This window comes from Coregonus clupeaformis, chromosome 10 (genome assembly GCF_020615455.1).
Source record: "Coregonus clupeaformis isolate EN_2021a chromosome 10, ASM2061545v1, whole genome shotgun sequence".
In the NCBI taxonomy this organism is placed as follows: Eukaryota; Metazoa; Chordata; class Actinopteri; order Salmoniformes; family Salmonidae; genus Coregonus; species Coregonus clupeaformis.
In genome coordinates, this window is record NC_059201.1 from 36115095 (window position 1) to 36141319 (window position 26225).

The 26225-nt window shown below is 44.1% G+C and overlaps 1 protein-coding gene across 3 annotated transcripts in view; it reads right to left on the reverse strand.

Moving 5' to 3' along the window:
* The window catches only part of LOC121575383 (sarcolemmal membrane-associated protein-like), a 209358-nt gene that overhangs the window by 94694 nt on the left and 88439 nt on the right, over positions 1-26225 (reverse strand). For all 3 annotated transcript variants that reach the window (XM_041888450.2, XM_041888448.2, XM_041888449.2), the window contains exons 4-7: positions 24542-24578; positions 20401-20463; positions 12339-12434; positions 5048-5119 (exon numbers count right to left, since the gene is read on the reverse strand). In XM_041888450.2, the coding sequence (XP_041744384.1) occupies positions 5048-5119; positions 12339-12434; positions 20401-20463; positions 24542-24578 (268 nt within the window). The remainder of the gene's footprint in view (positions 1-5047; positions 5120-12338; positions 12435-20400; positions 20464-24541; positions 24579-26225) is intronic.

Here is a 26225-nt window from a genome sequence, read left to right on the forward strand (position 1 = left end):
TCTTTACATAGTTGAATGTGCTGACAACAAAATCACACAAAAATTATCAATGGAAATCAAATTCATCAACCCATGGAGGTCTGGATTTGGAGTCACCCTCAAAATTAAAGTGGAAAACCACACTACAGGCTGATCCAACTTTGATGTAATGTCCTTAAAACAAGTCAAAATGAGGCTCAGTAGTGTGTGTGGCCTCCACGTGCCTGTATGACCTCCCTACAACGCCTGGTCATGCTCCTGATGAGGTGGCGGATGGTCTCCTGAGGGATCTCCTCCCAGACCTGGACTAAAGCATCCGCCAACTCCTGGACAGTCTGTGGTGCAACGTGGCGTTGGTGGATGGAGCGAGACATGATGTCCCAGATGTGCTCAATTGGATTCAGGTCTGGGGAACGGGCGGGCCAGTCCATAGCATCAATGCCTTCCTCTTGCAGGAACTGCTGACACACTCCAGCCACATGAGGTCTAGCATTGTCTTGCATTAGGAGGAACCCAGGGCCAACCGCACCAGCATATGGTCTCACAAGGGGTCTGAGGATCTCATCTCGGTACCTAATGGCAGTCAGGCTACCTCTGGCGAGCACATGGATGGCTGTGCGGCCCCCCAAAGAAATGCCACCCCACACCATGACTGACCCACCGCCAAACCAGTCATGCTGGAGGATGTTGCAGGCAGCAGAACGTTCTCCACGGCGTCTCCAGACTCTGTCACGTGTGCTCAGTGTGAACCTGCTTTCATCTGTGAAGAGCACAGGGCGCCAGTGGCGAATTTGCCAATGTTGGTGTTCTCTGGCAAATGCCAAACGTCCTGCACGGTGTTGGGCTGTAAGCACAACCCCCACCTGTGGACGTCGGGCCCTCATACCACCCTCATGGAGTCTGTTTCTGACCGTTTGAGTAGACACATGCACATTTGTGGCCTGCTGGAGGTCATTTTGCAGGGCTCTGGCAGTGCTCCTCCTGCTCCTCCTTGCACAAAGGCGGAGGTAGCAGTCCTGCTGCTGGGTTGTTGCCCTTCTACGGCCTCCTCCACGTCTCCTGATGTACTGGCCTGTCTCCTGGTAGCGCCTCCATGCTCTGGACACTACGCTGACAGACACAGCAAACCTTCTTGCCACAGCTCGCATTGATGTGCCATCCTGGATGAGCTGCACTACCTGAGCCACTTGTGTGGGTTGTAGACTCCGTCTCATGCTACCACTAGAGTGAAAGCACCGCCAGCATTCAAAAGTGACCAAAACATCAGCCAGGAAGCATAGGAACTGAGAAGTGGTCTGTGGTCACCACCTGCAAAACCAGTCCTTTACTGGGGGTGTCTTGCTAATTGCCTATAATTTCCACCTGTTGTCTACTCCATTTGCACAACAGCATGTGAAATGTAGTCAATCAGTGTTGCTTCCTAAGTGAACAGTTTGATTTCACAGAAGTGTGATTGACTTGGAGTTACATTGTGTTGTTTAAGTGTTCCCTTTATTTTTTTGAGCAGTGTATATATACACATACATATATATCACACACACACACACACACACACACACACACACACACACACACACCACAAGTCAAAAGTTTGGACACACCTACTCATTCAAGGGTTTTTCTTTATTTTTTACTATTTTCTACATTGTAGAATAATAGTGAAGACATCAAAACTATGAAATAACACATATGGAATCATGTAGTAACCAAAAAAGTGTTAAATCCAAATATATTTTATATTTGAGATTCTTCATAGTAGCCACCCTTTGCCTTGACAGCTTTGTACACTGTTGGCATTCTCTCAACCAGCTTCACCTGGAATGCTTTTCCAACAGTCTTGAAGGAGTTCCCACATATGCTGAGCACTTGTTGGCTGCTTTTCCTTCACTCTGCGGTCCAACTCATCCCAAACCATCTCAATTGGGATTGTGGAGGCCAGGTCATCTGATGCAGCACTCCATCACTCTCCTTCTTGGTCAAATAGCCCTTACACAGCCTGGAGGTGTGTTGGGTCATTGTCCTGTTGAAAAACAAAAATGATAGTCCCACTAAGCGCAAACCAGATGGGATGGCGTATCGCTGCAGAATGCTGTGGTAGCCATGCTGGTTAAGTGTGCCTTGAATTCTAAATAAATCACAGACAGTGTCACCAGCAAAGCACCATCACACCTATACGTAAAAATGTATGCACACATGACTAAGTCGCTTTGGATAAAAGCGTCTGCTAAATGGCATATTATATGTTATATTATATTTTATTATATTACAAAGACACGGCTGTTGGAACCAAAAATCTCAAATTTGGACTCATCAGACCAAAAGACAGATTTCCACCAGTCTAATGTCCATTGCTCGTGTTTCTTGGCCCAAGCAAGTCTCTTCTTCTTATTGGTGTCCTTTAGTAGTGGTTTCTTAGGAGCAATTCGACCATGAAGGCCTGATTCACACAGTCCCCTCTGAACAGTTGTTGTTGAGATGTGTCTGTTACTTGAACTCAATCTGAGGCTGGTAACTCTAATGAACTTATCCTCTGCATCAGAGGTAACTCTGGGTCTTCCTTTCCTGTGGCGGTCCTCATGAGAGCCAGTTTCATCATAAGGCTTGATGGTTTTTGTGACTGCACTTGAAGAAACTTTCAAAGTTCTTGACATTTTCCAGATTGACTGACCTTCATGTCTTAAAGTAATGATGGACTGTCATTTCTCTTTGCTTATTTGAGCTGTTCTTGCCATAATATGGACTTGGTCTTTTACCAAATAGGGCTGTCTTCTGTATACACCCCTACCTTGTCACAACACAACTGATTGGTTCAAACACATTAAGGAAATAAATTACACAAATTACCTTTTAAGAAGGCACACCTGTTAATTTAAATGCATTCCAGGTGACTACCTCATGAAGCTGGTTGAGAGAATGCCAAGAGTGTGTAAAGCTGTCAACTCAAAGGGTGGCTACTTTGAACAATATAAAATGTAACATATATGTTTTAATATGTGTAACACTTGTTTTGGTTACTACATGATTCCATAGGTGTTATTCCATAGTTTTGATGTCTTCACTATTATTCTACAATGTAGAAAATAGTAAAAATAAAGAAAAATCCTTGAATGAGTAGGTGTTCTAAAACTTTCAAACTTTTGACTGGTACTGACCAACACATATACAGTGCATTCGGAAAGTATTCAGGCCCCTTGACTATTTCCACATTTTGTTACGATACAGCCTTATTCTAAAATGGATCTTACAGCCTTATTCTAAAATGGATCAAATAAAACTCAATCTACATACATACCCCATAATGACAAATCGGAAACAGGTTTGTAGACAATTTTGCAAATGTATTAAAAATAAAAACAGAAATACCTTACTTACATAAGTATTCAGACCCTTTGCTATGAGACTAGAAATTGAGCTCAGGTGCATCCTGTTTCCATTGATCATCCTTGAGATGTTTCTACAACTTGATTGGAGTCCACCTGTGGTAAATTCAATCGATTGGACATGATTTGGAAAGGCACACACCTGTCTATATAAAGGTCCCACAGTTGACAGTGCATGTCAGAGCAAAAACCAAGCCATGAGGTCGAAGGAATTGTCCGTAGAGCTCCGAGACAAGATTGTGTCGAGACACAGATCTGGGGAAGGGTACCAAAACATTTCTGCAGCATGGTCACTCTGACAGAGCTCCAGAGTTCCTCTGTGGAGATGGGAAAACCTTCCAGAAGGACAACCATCTCTGCAGCACTCCACCAAATCAGGCCTTTATGGTAGAGTGGCCAGACGGAAGCCACACCTCAGTAAAAAGCACAACAGCCCGCTTGGAGTTTGCCAAAAGGCACCTAAAATACTCTCAGACCATGAGAAACAAGATTCTCTGGTCTGATGAAACCAAGATTAAACTCTTCGGCCTGAATGCCAAGCGTCACATCTGGAGGAAACCTGGCACCACCCCTACGGTGAAGCATGGTGGTGGCAGCATCATGCTGTGGGGATGTTTTTCAGTGGCAGGGTCTGGGAGACTAGTCAGGATCGAGGGAAAGATGAATGAAGCAGTACAGAGAGATCCTTAATGAAAACCTGCTCCAGAGCGCTCAGGACCTCAGACTGGAGCGAAGGTTCACCTTCCAACAGGACAACGACCCGAAGCACACAGCCAAGACAACGCAGGAGAGGCTTCGGGACAAGTCTCTGAATGTCCTTGAGTGGCCCAGCCAGAGCCCAGACTTGAACCCAATCGAACATCTCTGGAGGGACCTGAAAATAGCTGTGCAGAGACGCTCCCCATCCAACCTGACAGAGCTTGAGAGGATCTGCAGAGAAGAATGGGAGAAACTCACCAAATACAGGTGTGCCAAGCTTGTAGAGTCATACCCAAGAAGACTTGAGGCTGTAATCGCTGCCAAAGGTGCTTCAACAAAGTACTGAGTAAAGGGTCTGAATACTTATGTAAATGTGACATTTCCATTTTTTATCTTGAATAAATGTGCAAACATTTCTAAAAACATGTTTTTGTTTTGTCATTATGGGATATTGTGTGTATATTGATTATTAATTTTTTTAATCATCAATTTTAGGTAAGGCTGTAACATAACAAAATGTGTAAAAAATTAAAGGGGTCTGAATACCTTTCCAAATGCACTGAACCAAAATATAAAAGCAACAATTTTCAAAGGTTTTACTGAGTTACAGTTCATATAAGGAAATCCGTCAAATTAAATTAATTAATTAGGCCCTAATCTATGGATTTCACATAACTGGGTAGGGGCGCAGCCATGGGGGGCCTGGGAGGGCATAGGCTCTGTGTAATGATCATGCTGTGTAATCAGCTTCTTAATATGCCACACCTGTCAGGTGGATGGATTATCTTGGCAAAGGAGAAATGCTCACTAACAGGGATGTAAACAAAACAAATTTGTGCACAACATTTGAGAGAAAAAAAGCTTTTTGTGCATCTGAAACATTTCTGGGATTATTTATTTTCAGCTCATGAAAACATGGGACCAACACTTTACATGTTGCGTGTTATATTTTGGTTCAGTATATATTGTCTTATTTTAAATGATCTTACTTTAGAGTAGGTCTGCAGCTGGCTGCCCATCACCTCTAGTCTGGAGAGAAGCCGGTCCTCATCGATCAGAGCCTAGCAGAGAGAGACACAGGTAACCAGACATAACCAGAAACACTGTTTACCACAAGTACATAGAGTAGCCAGCCAAATAAACAACAGCCAAATAGAAAAAGGAGCCAGGCAGGCGGGGCTGGCTAGCGTCGGGTTCTAATTATAATGTCTTGATTCCATCCGAAATACATAGAGAAATTATTTCATACTTTTTCAGAGTTTCCAGATTGGAAAAAAATAGTTGTGGTATTGTGTAGAAAGACATGACTTTATAATTTAAAATGACTGATGAGTGAATTCAGTGTATTAGTTGTTTGGACATTGTCTCGGTCTATATGATCAGGACTATGTAAGAGAACATTAAACCTTTAACCTGTTTTCTCGAGATTAAAGGCCCAGTGCAGTCAAAGATGTGATTTTCCTGTGTTTTATATACACTACATGACCAAAAGTATGTGGACACCTGCTCGTCAAACATCTCATTCCAAAATCATGGGCATTAATATGGAGTTGGTCCCCTCTTTGCTGCTATAACAGCCTCCACTCTTCTGGGAAGGCTTTCCACTAGATGTTGGAACATTGCTGTGGGGACTTGCTTCCAGTCAGCCACAAGAGCATTAGTGAGGTCGGGCACTGATGTTGGGCGATTAGGCCTGGCTCGCAGTCGGCGTTCTAATTCATCCCAAAGGTGTTCGATGGGGTTGAGGTCAGGGCTCTGTGCAGGCCAGTCAAGTTCTTCCACACCAATCGACAAACCATTTCCGTATGGACCTCGCTTTGTGCACAGGGGCATTGTCATGTTGAAACAGGAAAGGGCCTTCCCCAAACTGTTGCCACAAAGTTGGAAGCATAGAATCGTCTATGTCATTTCATGCTGTAGCGTTAAGATTTCCCTTCACTGGAACTAAGGGGCCTAGCCCGAACCATGAAAAACAGCCCCAGACCATTAATAGTCCTCCAAACTTTACAGTTGGCACTAAGCATTCGAGCAGGTAGCGTTCTCCTGGCATCGTCGGACTGACAGATGGTGAAGCGTGATTCGTCACTCCAGAGAATGAGTTTCCACTGCTCGTTCCAGAGGCAGTTTGGAACTCGGTAGTGAGTGTTGCAACTGATGATTTTTACGCGTTTAAGCGGTCCCGTTCTGTGAGCTTGTGTGGCCTACCACTTCGTGGCTGAGCCGTTGTTGCTCCTAGACATTTCCACTTCACAATAACAGCACTTACCTCCCGAGTGGCGCAGTGGTCTAAGGCACTGCATCGCAGTGCTAGCTGTGCCACTAGAGATCCTGGTTCGAATCCAGGCTCTGTCGTAGCCGGCCGCGACCGGGAGACCCATGGGGCGGCGCACAATTGGCTCAGCGTCGTCCAGGGTAGGGGAGGGAATGGCCGGCAGGGATGTAGCTCAGTTGGTAGAGCATGGCGTTTGCAATGCCAGGGTTGTGGGTTTGATTCCCACGGGGGGCCAGTATGAAAAATACAAAAAATAATGTATGCACTCATTAACTGTAAGTCGCTCTGGATAAGAGCGTCTGCTAAATGACTAAAATGTAACTTACAGTTGACTGGGGCAACTCTAGCAGAGCAGGAATTTGACTTACTGTCTTGTTGGAAAGGTGGCATCCTTGACGGTGCCACGCTGAAAGTCACTGAGCTCTTCAGTAAGGCCATTCTACTGCCAATGTTTGTCTATGGAGATTGCATGGCTGCGTGCTCGATTTCATACACCTGTCAGCTGCACTGGACCTTTAAAGTATTATTTACAGTTTTACTGCAGTTTTACTGCAAGATATGAATTGCCTATGATGATTGATATTAATGTTTGTTCTTCAAATTACATATTTGATTAAAACAGACAAATGAAGTAAAAAAAAACAGATTATCTGAAAATCAATTAAATTAAAGATTAAATTATATCAGTCTCAAGTATTATATCTTTCTGATTTTACATAGCCTAAATTCATTTGAAATGACCATTATAAAGGGCTCTATAAATCTGGTATGTTTTCTGTTCTTTCCCAAATTCCGTTTTCTCCATTTTGTTTTTGCAGGTTTCTGTTTTTCCCCATTCTTTTCAGGTTTTCACTGTCAAAACCCAATTTTTATAGAAAAACTACAAAAATTCAAGTCCACACCTAGTCCACACCTAGCCCACACCTAGCCCACACCTAGTCCACACCTAGTCCACACCAAGCAAGAGGCTGTTGTAGCGCACATGTGACGGTAAAGTAAGCAAAACAAATAACACTGGATTGATGAAAATAATCACGATATCATTCTGCCAGGTTAGCACAGGCTTCTTCGTCGTTAACATTTAATTGAGAAGGTTTTTGGGAAAGCCTTTCCCTCTACCAGCAGACTGTTTTCATTAGCATCATCGCTAACGGCTACACAAAGTGGTAGACATGAGCACCACACACAGACGGGGGCATTCTCATCCACTCTTCAGAAAGTTGCAGGAAAACACTAAATCACTGATGCATTCTGGTCATGTCTTATGATAAACTTGGGCTAATTAATTAATTTCCAATACATTCAGTTGATTCCCTACTAAGGTCAATAGATTTAGTTGATTCCCTACTAAGGTCAATAGATTTAGTTGATTCCCTACTAAGGTCAATAGATTTAGTTGATTCCCTACTAAAGTCAATAGATTTAGTTGATTCCCTACTAAGGTCAATAGATTTAGTTGATTCCCTACTAAGGTCAATAGATTTAGTTGATTCCCTACTAAGGTCAATAGATTTAGTTGATTCCCTACTAAAGTCAATAGATTTAGTTGATTCCCTACTAAGGTCAATAGATTTAGTTGATTCCCTACTAAGGTCAATAGATTTAGTTGATTCCCTACTAAGGTCAATAGATTTTTTTTATATTGTTGAATTCCGTTTTAATGTGTGGATTCTGTGAGGACCCTAATGATCATATCTGGACCAGAACGAGGCTCTCCACTACCTGTTGTTCCTGCAGTGATTATTCACCATCTTCATAGCATGTTTTCATAATTCATCTGCAGATAATCAAAAAGTCTACCAGTAGCCTATGCAAAATAGGGAGCCAAATGAACGGCTTTCTCACTGATGCGAATCGGTAGGCTACACTGACTGACGAGACGATAGTCACTCACTTTAGCATCACTCTGGCAAGCCCCAAAATCAAGGAAAGGAAACCTAGGAAATCCTTTGGTTTAATTGTCCCGATACGATACCATGGACATGCCAGAAAGGCCAAGAGGATTTAGACGTGTCAGAAAACAATAGAGGAAGTCTACTCATCGTTACCACTTCCATTACACGGGACGTACAAATTCACGCAAATCCTGCTCTCCTCTGTGTAAAGAAATGCAACTGCCTTTTACAAAGCAGTAAAAGGTCTTTACATGGCAGAACCCGATCATACGTGTTGTAAAAGGTCTTTACATGGCAGAACCCGATCATACGTGTTGTAAAAGGTCTTTACATGGCAGAAACCGATCATACGTGTTGTAAAAGGTCTTTACATGGCAGAACCCGATCATACGTGTTGTAAAGGTCTTTACATGGCAGAAACCGATCATACGTGTTGTAAAAGGTCTTTACATGGCAGAACCCGATCATACGTGTTGTAAAAGGTCTTTACATGGCAGAACCCGATCATACGTGTTGTAAAAGGTCTTTACATGGCAGAACCCGATCATACGTGTTGTAAAAGGTCTTTACATGGCAGAAACCGATCATACGTGTTGTAAAAGGTCTTTACATGGCAGAAACCGATCATACGTGTTGTAAAAGGTCTTTACATGGCAGAAACCGATCATACGTGTTGTAAAAGGTCTTTACATGGCAGAACCCGATCATACGTGTTGTAAAAGGTCTTTACATGGCAGAACCCGATCATACGTGTTGTAAAAGGTCTTTACATGGCAGAACCCGATCATACGTGTTGTAAAGGTCTTTACATGGCAGAACCCGATCATACGTGTTGTAAAAGGTCTTTACATGGCAGAACCCGATCATACGTGTTGTAAAAGGTCTTTACATGGCAGAACCCGATCATACGTGTTGTAAAAGGTCTTTACATGGCAGAACCCGATCATACGTGTTGTAAAAGGTCTTTACATGGCAGAACCCGATCATACGTGTTGTAAAAGGTCTTTACATGGCAGAACCCGATCATACGTGTTGTAAAAGGTCTTTACATGGCAGAACCCGATCATACGTGTTGTAAAAGGTCTTTACATGGCAGAAACCGATCATACGTGTTGTAAAAGGTCTTTACATGGCAGAACCCGATCATACGTGTTGTAAAAGGTCTTTACATGGCAGAACCCGATCATACGTGTTGTAAAGGTCTTTACATGGCAGAACCCGATCATACGTGTTGTAAAAGGTCTTTACATGGCAGAACCCGATCATACGTGTTGTAAAAGGTCTTTACATGGCAGAACCCGATCATACGTGTTGTAAAAGGTATTTACATGGCAGAAACCGATCATACGTGTTGTAAAAGGTCTTTACATGGCAGAAACCGATCATACGTGTTGTAAAAGGTCTTTACATGGCAGAACCCGATCATACGTGTTGTAAAAGGTCTTTACATGGCAGAACCCGATCATACGTGTTGTAAAAGGTCTTTACATGGCAGAAACCGATCATACGTGTTGTAAAAGGTCTTTACATGGCAGAACCCGATCATACGTGTTGTAAAATGTCTTTACATGGCAGAAACCGATCATACGTGTTGTAAAAGGTCTTTACATGGCAGAACCCGATCATACGTGTTGTAAAAGGTCTTTACATGGCAGAACCCGATCATACGTGTTGTAAAAGGTCTTTACATGGCAGAACCCGATCATACGTGTTGTAAAAGGTCTTTACATGGCAGAAACCGATCATACGTGTTGTAAAAGGTCTTTACATGGCAGAACCCGATCATACGTGTTGTAAAAGGTCTTTACATGGCAGAACCCGATCATACGTGTTGTAAAAGGTCTTTACATGGCAGAACCCGATCATACGTGTTGTAAAAGGTCTTTACATGGCAGAACCCGATCATACGTGTTGTAAAAGGTCTTTACATGGCAGAACCCGATCATACGTGTTGTAAAAGGTCTTTACATGGCAGAACCCGATCATACGTGTTGTAAAGGTCTTTACATGGCAGAAACCGATCATACGTGTTGTAAAAGGTCTTTACATGGCAGAACCCGATCATACGTGTTGTAAAAGGTCTTTACATGGCAGAAACCGGTCATACGTGTTGTAAAAGGTCTTTACATGGCAGAACCCGATCATACGTGTTGTAAAAGGTCTTTACATGGCAGAAACCGATCATACGTGTTGTAAAAGGTCTTTACATGGCAGAACCCGATCATACGTGTTGTAAAAGGTCTTTACATGGCAGAACCCGATCATACGTGTTGTAAAAGGTCTTTACATGGCAGAACCCGATCATACGTGTTGTAAAAGGTCTTTACATGGCAGAAACCGATCATACGTGTTGTAAAAGGTCTTTACATGGCAGAACCCGATCATACGTGTTGTAAAAGGTCTTTACATGGCAGAACCCGATCATACGTGTTGTAAAAGGTCTTTACATGGCAGAACCCGATCATACGTGTTGTAAAAGGTCTTTACATGGCAGAACCCGATCATACGTGTTGTAAAAGGTCTTTACATGGCAGAACCCGATCATACGTGTTGTAAAAGGTCTTTACATGGCAGAACCCGATCATACGTGTTGTAAAAGGTCTTTACATGGCAGAAACCGATCATACGTGTTGTAAAAGGTCTTTACATGGCAGAACCCGATCATACGTGTTGTAAAAGGTCTTTACATGGCAGAACCCGATCATACGTGTTGTAAAAGGTCTTTACATGGCAGAACCCGATCATACGTGTTGTAAAAGGTCTTTACATGGCAGAAACCGATCATACGTGTTGTAAAAGGTCTTTACATGGCAGAACCCGATCATACGTGTTGTAAAAGGTCTTTACATGGCAGAACCCGATCATACGTGTTGTAAAAGGTCTTTACATGGCAGAACCCGATCATACGTGTTGTAAAAGGTCTTTACATGGCAGAACCCGATCATACGTGTTGTAAAAGGCCTTTACATGGCAGAAACCGATCATACGTGTTGTAAAAGGTCTTTACGTGGCAGAAACCGATCATACGTGTTGTAAAAGGTCTTTACGTGGCAGAACCCGATCATACGTGTTGTAAAAGGTCTTTACATGGCAGAACCCGATCATACGTGTTGTAAAAGGTCTTTACATGGCAGAAACCGATCATACGTGTTGTAAAAGGTCTTTACATGGCAGAAACCGATCATACGTGTTGTAAAAGGTCTTTACATGGCAGAAACCGATCATACGTGTTGTAAAAGGTCTTTACATGGCAGAACCCGATCATACGTGTTGTAGGTTCAGTAGTTGTGAAGGCTGGTTAGAACACAGGGTCTAGTGCTAGATACCCAGGACCACATATTGGCCCTGGAGGCAGTGGTTCAATCCCATTCCACCAACTTCCTGTGCTGCATCCCTCTAATTCATCTGTTAGTTAATTCATCTCCCCATTTTCTACTTTTCAAACCTATATCTGTCAATAAAACGTCAAAATACTTTAGATTTGTGTATCTCTACCTGCCAGCTGCTCTCTGAAGCCTCCTGTGTGGTGGTTAGTAGGGTTAGGGTGGTAGTGTGCACTAGGTAGTGTATAGTGTAGTAACTACCTGCCAGCTGCTCTCTGAAGCCTCCTGTGTGGTGGTTAGTAGGGTTAGGGTGGTAGTGTGCACTAGGTAGTGTATAGTGTAGTAACTACCTGCCAGCTGCTCTCTGAAGCCTCCTGTGTGGTGGTTAGTAGGGTTAGGGTGGTAGTGTGCACTAGGTAGTGTATAGTGTATCTCTACCTGCCAGCTGCTCTCTGAAGCCTCCTGTGTGGTGGTTAGTAGGGTTAGGGTGGTAGTGTGCACTAGGTAGTGTATAGTGTATCTCTACCTGCCTGCTGCTCTCTGAAGCCTCCTGTGTGGTGGTTAGTAGGGTTAGGGTGGTAGTGTGCACTAGGTAGTGTATAGTGTATCTCTACCTGCCAGCTGCTCTCTGAAGCCTCCTGTGTGGTGGTTAGTAGGGTTAGGGTGGTAGTGTGCACTAGGTAGTGTATAGTGTATCTCTACCTGCCTGCTGCTCTCTGAAGCCTCCTGTGTGGTGGTTAGTAGGGTTAGGGTGGTAGTGTGCACTAGGTAGTGTATAGTGTATCTCTACCTGCCAGCTGCTCTCTGAAGCCTCCTGTGTGGTGGTCAGTAGGCGTTGCAGCGTTGCCAACTTCTGCTCCAACATCTGCTCCCTGTGTAGGGCCTCCTGGTGGGGGGAGAGGAGAGGGGGGAGGGAGGGGGGAGAGCAAGAGAGAGAGGGGGGAGAGAGAGAGAGGGGGGGAGAGAGGGGGAGAGAGAGAGAGGGGGGAGGGAGGGGGGAGAGCAAGAGAGAGAGGGGGAGAGAGAGAGGGGGAGAGAGAGGGGAGAGAGAGGAGAGAGAGAGAGAGGGGGGAGGGAGGGGGGAGAGCAAGAGAGAGGGGGAGGGAGGGGGAGAGCAAGAGAGAGGGGGAGAGAGAAGGGGGGAGAGAGAGGGAGAGAGAGGGGAGAGAGGGAGAGAGAGAGAGGGGGAGAGAGAGGGGGGAGAGAGAGGGGGGAGAGAGGGGGAGAGAGAGAGGGGGAGGGGGGAGAGAGAGAGGGGGAGAGGGAGAGAGAGAGGGGGGAGAGAGAGAGAGGGGGAGAGAGAGAGAGAGAGAGAGGGGGGGAGAGAGAGAGAGAGAGAGGGGGGGAGAGAGAGAGAGAGAGAGGGGGGGAGAGAGAGAGAGGGGGAGAGAGAGGGGGAAGAGAGAGAGAGGGGGGGAGAGAGAGAGAGGGGGAGAGAGAGGGGGGGAGAGAGAGAGGGGGGAGAGAGAGAGGGGGGAGAGAGAGAGGGGGGAGAGGAGCGGGGCGAGAGATGGGAAAGAGAAAGCGACATTAGCACTCAGCACAAGCAACTGAATGCAGAGCTCAAATCAAATCAAATGTTATTTGTCATATGCTTTGTAAACAACAACAGGTGTGTACACTAATGGTGAAATGCACATAAATAAATACACAGTGAATAACGAATAACAATGAGGAAACATAACATATACAGGGTTATATACAGGGATCAAGCTGTATCTTTCGTCAGACATCCATCTACTGAACTTGTCTGATGCTTTAAGCACTGTGACTAAAAATGAAGACACACATTACTAAAGAGGGAGCCAGAGATCAAGATGCCTAACCAGAAGTAAAAAACCCTGTTCCGGACCGCGACCCCCCCTCCTCCTCCCGTCCTTCCGGTAGTAGGCTACACTAGCGTTCGGCAACCTTTTCCATTTGGAGAGCCAAGTTTTCTACTGATCTTCCTGCCAGTTATGATTTTCATATGCACAAGTTTCTTGGAACAGTTTCATTTCATTTATAAATAACATCTTCATATGTCAAAATCATTGTCATGTGGTTAATCAAAATTCTATCCAAATCTAAATTAAAATGATAAACCTAAGAAGTACTATTGCCAATATGTAAAAGTAGGTATAGCCTTCAGGTAGAAAATATCTTGATAAAAATGAATATCCTATAAATCCCATTGGCTACGCATGGCCTGTCTGCAAGGAACTTGCAACATTGTATCAACTATTAACTGTCTGTCCTGAAGCTCTGGCTAGTTAACCTGCAACATTGTATCAACTATTAACTGTCTGTCCTGAAGCTCTGGCTAGTAAACCTGCAACATTGTATCAACTATTAACTGTCTGTCCTGAAGCTCTGGCTAGTAAACCTGCAACATTGTATCAACTATTAACTGTCTGTCCTGAAGCTCTGGCTAGTAAACCTGCAACATTGTATCAACTATTAACTGCCTGTCCTGAAGCTCTGGCTAGTTAACCTGCAACATTGTATCAACTATTAACTGTCTGTCCTGAAGCTCTGGCTAGTTAACCTGCAACATTGTATCAACTATTAACTGTCTGTCCTGAAGCTCTGGCTAGTTAACCTGCAACATTGTATCAACTACTAACTGTCTGTCCTGAAGCTCTGGCTAGTAAACCTGCAACATTGTATCAACTATTAACTGTCTGTCCTGAAGCTCTGGCTAGTAAACCTGCAACATTGTATCAACTATTAACTGTCTGTCCTGAAGCTCTGGCTAGTAAACCTGCAACATTGTATCAACTATTAACTGTCTGTCCTGAAGCTCTGGCTAGTTAACCTGCAACATTGTATCAACTATTAACTGTCTGTCCTGAAGCTCTGGCTAGTTAACCTGCAACATTGTATCAACTATTAACCGTCTGTCCTGAAGCTCTGGCTAGTAAACCTGCAACATTGTATCAACTATTAACTGTCTGTCCTGAAGCTCTGGCTAGTTAACCTGCAACATTGTATCAACTATTAACTGTCTGTCCTGAAGCTCTGGCTAGTTAACCTGCAACATTGTATCAACTATTAACTGTCTGTCCTGAAGCTCTGGCTAGTAAACCTGCAACATTGTATCAACTATTAACTGTCTGTCCTGAAGCTCTGGCTAGTTAACCTGCAACATTGTATCAACTATTAACTGTCTGTCCTGAAGCTCTGGCTAGTAAACCTGCAACATTGTATCAACTATTAACCGTCTGTCCTGAAGCTCTGGCTAGTAAACCTGCAACATTGTATCAACTATTAACTGTCTGTCCTGAAGCTCTGGCTAGTTAACCTGCAACATTGTATCAACTATTAACTGTCTGTCCTGAAGCTCTGGCTAGTTAACCTGCAACATTGTATCAACTATTAACTGTCTGTCCTGAAGCTCTGGCTAGTTAACCTGCAACATTGTATCAACTATTAACTGTCTGTCCTGAAGCTCTGGCTAGTTAACCTGCAACATTGTATCAACTATTAACTGTCTGTCCTGAAGCTCTGGCTAGTTAACCTGCAACATTGTATCAACTATTAACTGTCTGTCCTGAAGCTCTGGCTAGTAAACCTGCAACATTGTATCAACTATTAACTGTCTGTCCTGAAGCTCTGGCTAGTTAACCTGCAACATTGTATCAACTATTAACTGTCTGTCCTGAAGCTCTGGCTAGTTAACCTGCAACATTGTATCAACTATTAACTGTCTGTCCTGAAGCTCTGGCTAGTTAACCTGCAACATTGTATCAACTATTAACTGTCTGTCCTGAAGCTCTGGCTAGTAAACCTGCAACATTGTATCAACTATTAACTGTCTGTCCTGAAGCTCTGGCTAGTTAACCTGCAACATTGTATCAACTATTAACTGTCTGTCCTGAAGCTCTGGCTAGTTAACCTGCAACATTGTATCAACTATTAACTGTCTGTCCTGGAAGCTCTGGCTAGTTAACCTGCAACATTGTATCAACTATTAACTGTCTGTCCTGAAGCTCTGGCTAGTAAACCTGCAACATTGTATCAACTATTAACTGCCTGTCCTGAAGCTCTGGCTAGTTAACCTGCAACATTGTATCAACTATTAACTGTCTGTCCTGAAGCTCTGGCTAGTTAACCTGCAACATTGTATCAACTATTAACTGTCTGTCCTGAAGCTCTGGCTAGTTAACCTGCAACATTGTATCAACTATTAACTGTCTGTCCTGAAGCTCTGGCTAGTAAACCTGCAACATTGTATCAACTATTAACTGTCTGTCCTGAAGCTCTGGCTAGTAAACCTGCAACATTGTATCAACTATTAACTGTCTGTCCTGAAGCTCTGGCTAGTAAACCTGCAACATTGTATCAACTATTAACTGTCTGTCCTGAAGCTCTGGCTAGTTAACCTGCAACATTGTATCAACTATTAACTGTCTGTCCTGAAGCTCTGGCTAGTAAACCTGCAACATTGTATCAACTACTAACTGTCTGTCCTGAAGCTCTGGCTAGTAAACCTGCAACATTGTATCAACTATTAACTGTCTGTCCTGAAGCTCTGGCTAGTTAACCTGCAACATTGTATCAACTATTAACTGTCTGTCCTGAAGCTCTGGCTAGTAAACCTGCAACATTGTATCAACTATTAACTGTCTGTCCTGAAGCTCTGGCTAGTAAACCTGCAACATTGTATCAACTATTAACTGTCTGTCCTGAAGCTCTGGCTAGTTAACCTGCAACATTGTATCAACTATTAACTGTCTGTCCTGAAGCTCTGGCTAGTTAACCTGCAACATTGTATCAACTATTAACTGTCTGTCCTGAAGCTCTGGCTAGTAAACCTGCAACATTGTATCAACTATTAACTGTCTGTCCTGAAGCTCTGGCTAGTTAACCTGCAACATTGTATCAACTATTAACTGTCTGTCCTGAAGCTCTGGCTAGTAAACCTGCAACATTGTATCAACTATTAACTGTCTGTCCTGGAAGCTCTGGCTAGTAAACCTGCAACATTGTATCAACTATTAACTGTCTGTCCTGAAGCTCTGGCTAGTTAACCTGCAACATTGTATCAACTATTAACCGTCTGTCCTGAAGCTCTGGCTAGTAAACCTGCAACATTGTATCAACTATTAACTGTCTGTCCTGAAGCTCTGGCTAGTAAACCTGCAACATTGTATCAACTATTAACTGTCTGTCCTGAAGCTCTGGCTAGTAAACCTGCAACATTGTATCAACTATTAACTGTCTGTCCTGAAGCTCTGGCTAGTTAACCTGCAACATTGTATCAACTATTAACTGTCTGTCCTGAAGCTCTGGCTAGTAAACCTGCAACATTGTATCAACTATTAACTGTCTGTCCTGAAGCTCTGGCTAGTTAACCTGCAACATTGTATCAACTATTAACTGTCTGTCCTGAAGCTCTGGCTAGTAAACCTGCAACATTGTATCAACTATTAACTGTCTGTCCTGGAAGCTCTGGCTAGTTAACCTGCAACATTGTATCAACTATTAACTGTCTGTCCTGAAGCTCTGGCTAGTAAACCTGCAACATTGTATCAACTATTAACTGTCTGTCCTGAAGCTCTGGCTAGTAAACCTGCAACATTGTATCAACTATTAACTGTCTGTCCTGAAGCTCTGGCTAGTTAACCTGCAACATTGTATCAACTATTAACGGTCTGTCCTGAAGCTCTGGCTAGTAAACCTGCAACATTGTATCAACTATTAACTGTCTGTCCTGAAGCTCTGGCTAGTAAACCTGCAACATTGTATCAACTATTAACTGTCTGTCCTGAAGCTCTGGCTAGTAAACCTGCAACATTGTATCAACTATTAACTGTCTGTCCTGAAGCTCTGGCTAGTTAACCTGCAACATTGTATCAACTATTAACTGTCTGTCCTGAAGCTCTGGCTAGTAAACCTGCAACATTGTATCAACTATTAACTGTCTGTCCTGAAGCTCTGGCTAGTAAACCTGCAACATTGTATCAACTATTAACTGTCTGTCCTGAAGCTCTGGCTAGTTAACCTGCAACATTGTATCAACTATTAACCGTCTGTCCTGAAGCTCTGGCTAGTTAACCTGCAACATTGTATCAACTATTAACTGTCTGTCCTGAAGCTCTGGCTAGTTAACCTGCAACATTGTATCAACTATTAACTGTCTGTCCTGAAGCTCTGGCTAGTTAACCTGCAACATTGTATCAACTACTAACTGCCTGTCCTGAAGCTCTGGCTAGTTAACCTGCAACATTGTATCAACTATTAACTGTCTGTCCTGAAGCTCTGGCTAGTAAACCTGCAACATTGTATCAACTATTAACTGTCTGTCCTGAAGCTCTGGCTAGTAAACCTGCAACATTGTATCAACTATTAACTGTCTGTCCTGAAGCTCTGGCTAGTTAACCTGCAACATTGTATCAACTATTAACCGTCTGTCCTGAAGCTCTGGCTAGTTAACCTGCAACATTGTATCAACTATTAACTGTCTGTCCTGAAGCTCTGGCTAGTAAACCTGCAACATTGTATCAACTATTAACCGTCTGTCCTGAAGCTCTGGCTAGTAAACCTGCAACATTGTATCAACTATTAACTGTCTGTCCTGAAGCTCTGGCTAGTTAACCTGCAACATTGTATCAACTATTAACTGTCTGTCCTGAAGCTCTGGCTAGTTAACCTGCAACATTGTATCAACTATTAACCGTCTGTCCTGAAGCTCTGGCTAGTAAACCTGCAACATTGTATCAACTATTAACCGTCTGTCCTGAAGCTCTGGCTAGTTAACCTGCAACATTGTATCAACTATTAACTGTCTGTCCTGAAGCTCTGGCTAGTTAACCTGCAACATTGTATCAACTACTAACTGTCTGTCCTGAAGCTCTGGCTAGTTAACCTGCAACATTGTATCAACTATTAACTGTCTGTCCTGAAGCTCTGGCTAGTAAACCTGCAACATTGTATCAACTATTAACTGTCTGTCCTGAAGCTCTGGCTAGTAAACCTGCAACATTGTATCAACTATTAACTGTCTGTCCTGAAGCTCTGGCTAGTTAACCTGCAACATTGTATCAACTATTAACCGTCTGTCCTGAAGCTCTGGCTAGTTAACCTGCAACATTGTATCAACTATTAACTGTCTGTCCTGAAGCTCTGGCTAGTTAACCTGCAACATTGTATCAACTATTAACCGTCTGTCCTGAAGCTCTGGCTAGTAAACCTGCAACATTGTATCAACTATTAACTGTCTGTCCTGAAGCTCTGGCTAGTTAACCTGCAACATTGTATCAACTATTAACTGTCTGTCCTGAAGCTCTGGCTAGTAAACCTGCAACATTGTATCAACTATTAACTGTCTGTCCTGAAGCTCTGGCTAGTTAACCTGCAACATTGTATCAACTATTAACTGTCTGTCCTGAAGCTCTGGCTAGTAAACCTGCAACATTGTATCAACTATTAACTGTCTGTCCTGAAGCTCTGGCTATTTAACCTGCAACATTGTATCAACTATTAACTGTCTGTCCTGAAGCTCTGGCTAGTAAACCTGCAACATTGTATCAACTATTAACCGTCTGTCCTGAAGCTCTGGCTAGTAAACCTGCAACATTGTATCAACTATTAACCGTCTGTCCTGAAGCTCTGGCTAGTTAACCTGCAACATTGTATCAACTATTAACTGTCTGTCCTGAAGCTCTGGCTAGTAAACCTGCAACATTGTATCAACTATTAACTGTCTGTCCTGAAGCTCTGGCTAGTTAACCTGCAACATTGTATCAACTATTAACCGTCTGTCCTGAAGCTCTGGCTAGTAAACCTGCAACATTGTATCAACTATTAACTGTCTGTCCTGAAGCTCTGGCTAGTTAACCTGCAACATTGTATCAACTATTAACTGTCTGTCCTGAAGCTCTGGCTAGTTAACCTGCAACATTGTATCAACTATTAACCGTCTGTCCTGAAGCTCTGGCTAGTAAACCTGCAACATTGTATCAACTATTAACCGTCTGTCCTGAAGCTCTGGCTAGTTAACCTGCAACATTGTATCAACTATTAACTGTCTGTCCTGAAGCTCTGGCTAGTAAACCTGCAACATTGTATCAACTATTAACTGTCTGTCCTGAAGCTCTGGCTAGTAAACCTGCAACATTGTATCAACTATTAACTGTCTGTCCTGAAGCTCTGGCTAGTAAACCTGCAACATTGTATCAGAGTTTCCCTGTGAGCGCAGGCAGACAGACAGCTGTAGGCTGGGATAAGAAATAATCAGGTAGGCCTATTTTATTACATTTCCACCAGTAGGCAGATAAACTGTGCGTGTTGGGGTCAATTCAGTTTTTCAATTCAGGAAGTCAATTACAATTCAATAGAAAACCAACAGAATTGAGCCCAACCCTGGTGTGTGTTCTGCTATGCATTGGACTATGAAGGGGAGATGTAACACGGTCCACTCTATAAGCTACTACCACAAACTGCTCTTTGATTTGATTGGCCAGCAGTGTCTTCATACCACCACTCTCCAAATGTGGCCAATTCTCCCAGGGTTAGTGGTTGTAGCCCAGGGATCATCCACTAGATTCAGCCGTGGGCCGATTTTTATTTTATTTGAGCGGATAGTCGGGGGGGCAGAACAAAATTAAGCAGTAAGGGGCGGCAGGTAGCTTAGTGGTTAAGAGCATAGTGCCAGTAACCGAAAGGTCGCTGGTTCTAATCCCCGAGCCGACTAGGTGAAAAATCTGTCGATGTGCCCTTGAGCAAGGCACTTAAGCCTAATTGCTCCTGTAAGTGGCTCTGGATAAGAGCATCTGCTAAAATGACTAACATGTAAATGTAAATAAAGAGCACAGTGACATGCAGTAGCAGTGTGTGGCCAGTAGGTGTCACTGCTGTTCCTTACATACCTGCAGATACTGGGCGAGCTGGAAGAGTTCCTGAGAGTACATAATGGGGGTGTTGGCTGCAACCTGGAGGAGAGGAGACACACACCAGGACATCAGGTTAGACAGCAACACTGGGTCTCTGCACTCACTGCACACACACACACACACACACACACACACACACTTAACCTCAGGTAGCCTTCCTCCGAGCCTCATCTAGTGGAAAGGGCAGCCTACTCAGAGTCAAATAATACCAGGTGAAGTTTGATTCATGTGGAAACTGTATGTATGTATAGAGTAGGCTTGGGCGGTATACCATATATATAGAGAGAGAGAGTATACCAGGGTACTTGGAAATAGCCACGGGATGGTTTTTCAATACAGTCTAAACTATTTCTTATAATTTATTTTGTACATTTTAATATTTGTGGCTACTTTAAGTAAATACCTGCAGTCAACTTGTGCAATACGTTAGGAGATAAAGATTGCGTTTTTCATTTCACCTGTCAAATAATCACATTTTGCATTATGAAACTTAGCAGTAGTCCCCAGCCACGTAGTGTTTATTTACAAGCAGACCATGACGAGAGCCCGGAGTCTTGTGAGTCTCCCTGTTGTGCAGCACACGTCAGGTGATCTAGGTACAGGAAGGAATTCCCAACTAAACGTTTGCCAGCTAGATATCTTAGAACTATTACATGTGCTAAAGGCTCTGCAGCTGAGCATTTGGTTTGCTAATTTAGTAGCTAGTTTGCTATCTAGCTAAGTGGTTAGCTTCTTCCAAAATCAATCTTCTCTTGGTAACAGCAGAGAATCCCCTCCTGGATCAAGAGCCTTGCTATCTAATATTTGTTTTGTGCTTGCAGCAAACTGTGAGTACCATTTTTGAGTTACTTGTATAGTTTAGGTCAGAGACTGTATAAAATGTTAGCAATGTGCTCGTTAGCATTTAGTTAGCGTTCTCTATGGGATTTTTACATGTACTTGTTAGCATTGCTAACTTTCAGATTACAGAGGCTGAGCGGGGTTTGAAAATATTGCCCCTTTTGTTGAGAGCCTGTATTACCGGATATCTGGGTATGGTACAAGGTCGGGATGAAGGTAGGACAATCTGGATACCGCACAAGCCTAGTATAGATTATAGGTCCAAAAAAAATCCTTCTTCACGCAAGTCAGCATCTCCTCTCAGTAATCACCAGTGACATTGACAGATGCTGCAGTCAGATAGAGCTGTGCTGTGTGATGAAAGGTTACAAGGCAACCATATCCTACAAACCCTAACAGAACACTCAGAGGAATGCGCTCGGTGCTTAGAGCTCAGTACTGGGAGAGGAGATGAGCAGCCATGTGGACCAGGCTGGCCTTCTCCTTCAATAGGCCCCAAAATAAGGCCTGGTCCTCGGGGCAGGGAGAGGAGAGGGATCTGGGCCTGATGTTTAGAGCTGGAGAGGAGAAGGGATCTGGGTCTGGTGTTTAGAGCTGGAGAGGAGAAGGGATCTGGGTCTGATGTTTAGAGCAGGAGAGGAGAAGGGATCTGGGTCTGGTGTTTAGAGCTGGAGAGGAGAAGGGATCTGGGTCTGGTGTTTAGAGCTGGAGAGGAGAAGGGATCTGGGTCTGATGTTTAGAGCAGGAGAGGAGAAGGGATCTGGGTCTGATGTTTAGAGCAGGAGAGGAGAAGGGATCTGGGTCTGGTGTTTAGAGCTGAAGAGGAGAAGGGATCTGGGTCTGGTGTTTAGAGCTGGAGAGGAGAAGGGATCTGGGTCTGATGTTTAGAGCAGGAGAGGAGAAGGGATCTGGGTCTGATGTTTAGAGCAGGAGAGGAGAAGGGATCTGGGTCTGGTGTTTAGAGCTGGAGAGGAGAAGGGATCTGGGTCTGATGTTTAGAGCTGGAGAGGAGAAGGGATCTGGGTCTGATGTTTAGAGCAGGAGAGGAGAAGGGATCTGGGTCTGATGTTTAGAGCAGGAGAGGAGAAGGGATCTGGGTCTGGTGTTTAGAGCTGGAGAGGAGAAGGGATCTGGGTCTGGTGTTTAGAGCTGGAGAGGAGAAGGGATCTGGGTCTGATGTTTAGAGCAGGAGAGGAGAAGGGATCTGGGTCTGGTGTTTAGAGCAGGAGAGGAGAAGGGATCTGGGTCTGATGTTTAGAGCAGGAGAGGAGAAGGGATCTGGGTCTGATGTTTAGAGCTGGAGAGGAGAAGGGATCTGGGTCTGGTGTTTAGAGCTGGAGAGGAGAAGGGATCTGGGTCTGGTGTTTAGAGCAGGAGAATAGAAGGGATCTTGGCCTGGTGTTTCAAATAATCAAAGCTTGATAATTAGTTGATTATTTGAATTACAGTGCATTTGGAAAGTATTCAGACCCATTGACTTTTTCAACATTTTGTTACGATACAGCCTTATTCTAAAATGGATTAAATAAATAAAAATCCTCATCAATCTACACACAATACCCCATAATGACAAAGCAAAAATAGGTTTGTAGAAATATTTGCAAATGTATTACAAATAAAAAACGGAAATATCACATTTTCATTAGAATTCAGACCCTTTACTCAGTACTTTGTTGAAACACCTTTAACTGCGATTACAGCATCGAATCTTCTTTGGTATGACGCTACAAGCTTGGCACACCTGTATTTGGGGAGTTTCTCCCATTCTTCTCTGCAGATCCTCTCAAGCTCTGTCAGGTTGGATGGGGAGCGTTGCTGCACAGGTATTTTCAGGTCACTCTGAGATGTTTGATCGGGTTCAAGTCCAGGCTCTGGCTGGGCCACTCAAGGACATTCAGAGACTTGTCCCGAAGCCACTCCTGCGTTGTCTTGGCTGTGTGCTTAGGGTCGTTGTCCTGTTGGAAGGTGAACCTTCGCCCCAGTCTGAGGTCCTAAGCACTTTGGAGCGGGTTTTCATCAAGAATCTCTCTGTACTTTGCTCCGTTCATCTTTCCCTCCATCCTGACTAGTCTCCTAGACCCTGTCGCTGAAAAACATCCCTACAGCATGATGCTGCCACCACCATGCTTCACCGTAGGGATGGTGCCAGGTTTCCTCCATACGTGACGCTTGGCATTCAGGCCAAAGAGTTCAATCTTGGTTTCATCAGACCTGAATATCTGGTTTCTCATGGTCAGAGTCCTTTAAGGTGTCTTTTGGCAAAATGCAAGCGGGCTGTCGTGCCTTTTACTGAGGGGAGTGGCTTCCGTCTGGCCACTCTACCATAAAGGCCTGATTGGTGGAATGCTGCAGAGATGGTTGTCCTTCTGGAAGGTTCTCCCATCTCCACAGAGGAACTCTAGAGCTCTGTCAGAGGGACCATCGGGTTCTTGGTCACCTCCATGACCAAGGCCCTTCTCCCTTGATTGCTCAGTTTGGCCGGGCGGCCAGCTCTAGGAAGAGTCTTGGTGGTTCCAAACTTCTTCCGTTTAAGAATGATGGAGGCCACTGTGTTCTTGGGGACCTTCAATGCTGCAGAAATGTTTTGGTACCGTTTCCCAGATCTGTGCCTCGACACAATCCTGTCTCGGAGCTCTACGGACAATTCCTTCGACCTCATGGCTTGATTTTTGCTCTGACATGCACTGTCAACTGTGGAACCTTATATAGACAGGTGTGTGCCTTTCCAAATCATGTCCAATCAATTGAATTTACCACAGGTGGACTCCAATCAAGTTGTAGAAACATCTCAAGGATGATCAATGGAAACAGGATGCACCGGAGCTCAATTTCGAGTCTCATAGCAAAGGGTCTGAATACTTGTGTACATAAGGTACCTGTTTTAGATTTTTTTATAAATTAGCAAAAATGCCTAAAAACCAGTTTTCGCTTTGTCATTATGGGTTAGTGTGTAGATTGATGGGGAAAAAAGTTTAATACATTTTAGAATAAGGCTGTAACGTAACAAAATGTGGAAAAAGTCAAGGGGTCTGAATACTTTCTGAATGCATTGTAGCAAAACCCAAAATGTGCACCCCTTGGGGTCCCAGTACCGAGTTCGGGAAACCCTGTCCTCTCTCCCCTCGATCCTTCCTCCCTGCTTTCCGGATGTGAAAAAAAATGGGAGAAAGCATCAATATGCCGACTAGAGATCTGATTGATATCATCAACTCTTGCCATCCAGATGTGATGCACATCTCACACACACCCCTGTGGACAGAGAGACGAATCCACCTACCTTATCAACAGGAAGTGGTAAAGGTGCTTGGATGACACTGTGGAGAGGACAGAGTTCAGAGTTCAGTTCAAGAGGACGATAAAGGTCATTCATCAGTTTATACACTGCTCAAAAAAATAAAGGGAACACTTAAACAACACAATGGAACTCCAAGTCAATCACACTTCTGTGAAATCAAACTGTCCACTTAGGAAGCAACACTGATTAACAATAAATGTAACATGCTGTTGTGCAAATGGAATAGACAACAGGTGGAAATTATAGGCAATTAGCAAGACACCCCCAATAAAGGACTGGTTTTGCAGGTAGTGACCACAGACCACTTCTCAGTTCCTATGCTTCCTGGCTGATGTTTTGGTCACTTTTGAATGCTGGCGGTGCTTTCACTCTAGTGGTAGAATGAGACGGAGTCTACAACCCACACAAGTGGCTCAGGTAGTGCAGCTCATCCAGGATGGCACATCAATGCGAGCTGTGGCAAGAAGGTTTGCTGTGTCTGTCAGCGTAGTGTCCAGAACATGGAGGCGCTACCAGGAGACAGGCCAGTACATCAGGAGACGTGGAGGAGGCCGTAGGAGGGCAACAACCCAGCAGCAGGACCGCTACCTCCGCCTTTGTGCAAGGAGGAGCAGGGGGAGCACTGCCAGAGCCCTGCAAAATGACCTCCAGCAGGCCACAAATGTGCATGTGTCTGCTCAAACGGTCAGAAACAGACTCCATGAGGGTGGTATGAGGGCCCGACGTCCACAGGTGGGGGTTGTGCTTACAGCCCAACACCGTGCAGGACGTTTGGCATTTGCCAGAGAACACCAAGATTGGCAAATTCGGCACTGGCACCCTGTGCTCTTCACAGATGAAAGCAGGTTCACACTGAGCAAATGTGACAGACGTGACAGAGTCTGGAGACGCTGTGGAGAACGTTCTGCTGCCTGCAACATCCTCCAGCATGACCGGTTTGGCAGTGGGTCAGTCATGGTGTGGGGTGGCATTTCTTTGGGGGGCCGCACAGCCCTCCATGTGCTCGCCAGAGGTAGCCTGACTGCCATTAGGTACCGAGATGAGATCCTCAGACCCCTTGTGAGACCATATGCTGGTGCGGTTGGCCCTGGGTTCCTCCTAATGCAAGACAATGCTAGACCTCATGTGGCTGGAGTGTGTCAGCAGTTCCTGCAAGAGAAAGGCATTGATGCTATGGACTGGCCTGCCCGTTCCCCAGACCTGAATCCAATTGAGCACATCTGGGACATCATGTCTCGCTCCATCCACCAACGCCACGTTGCACCACAGATTGTCCAGGAGTTGGCGGATGCTTTAGTCCAGGTCTGGGAGGAGATCCCTCAGGAGACCATCCGCCACCTCATCAGGAGCATGCCCAGGCGTTGTAGGGAGGTTATACAGGCACGTGGAGGCCACACCCACTACTGAGCCTCATTTTGACTTGTTTTAAGGACATTACATCAAAGTTGGATCAGCCTGTAGTGTGGTTTTCCACTTTAATGTTGAGGGTGACTCCAAATCCAGACCTCCATGGGTTGATAAAATTTGATTTCCATTGATAATTTGTGTGATTTTGTTGTCAGCACATTCAACTATGTAAAGAAAAAAGTATTTAATAAGATTATTTCATTCATTCAGATCTAGGATGTGTTATTTTAGTGTTCCCTTTATTTTTTTGAGCAGTGCA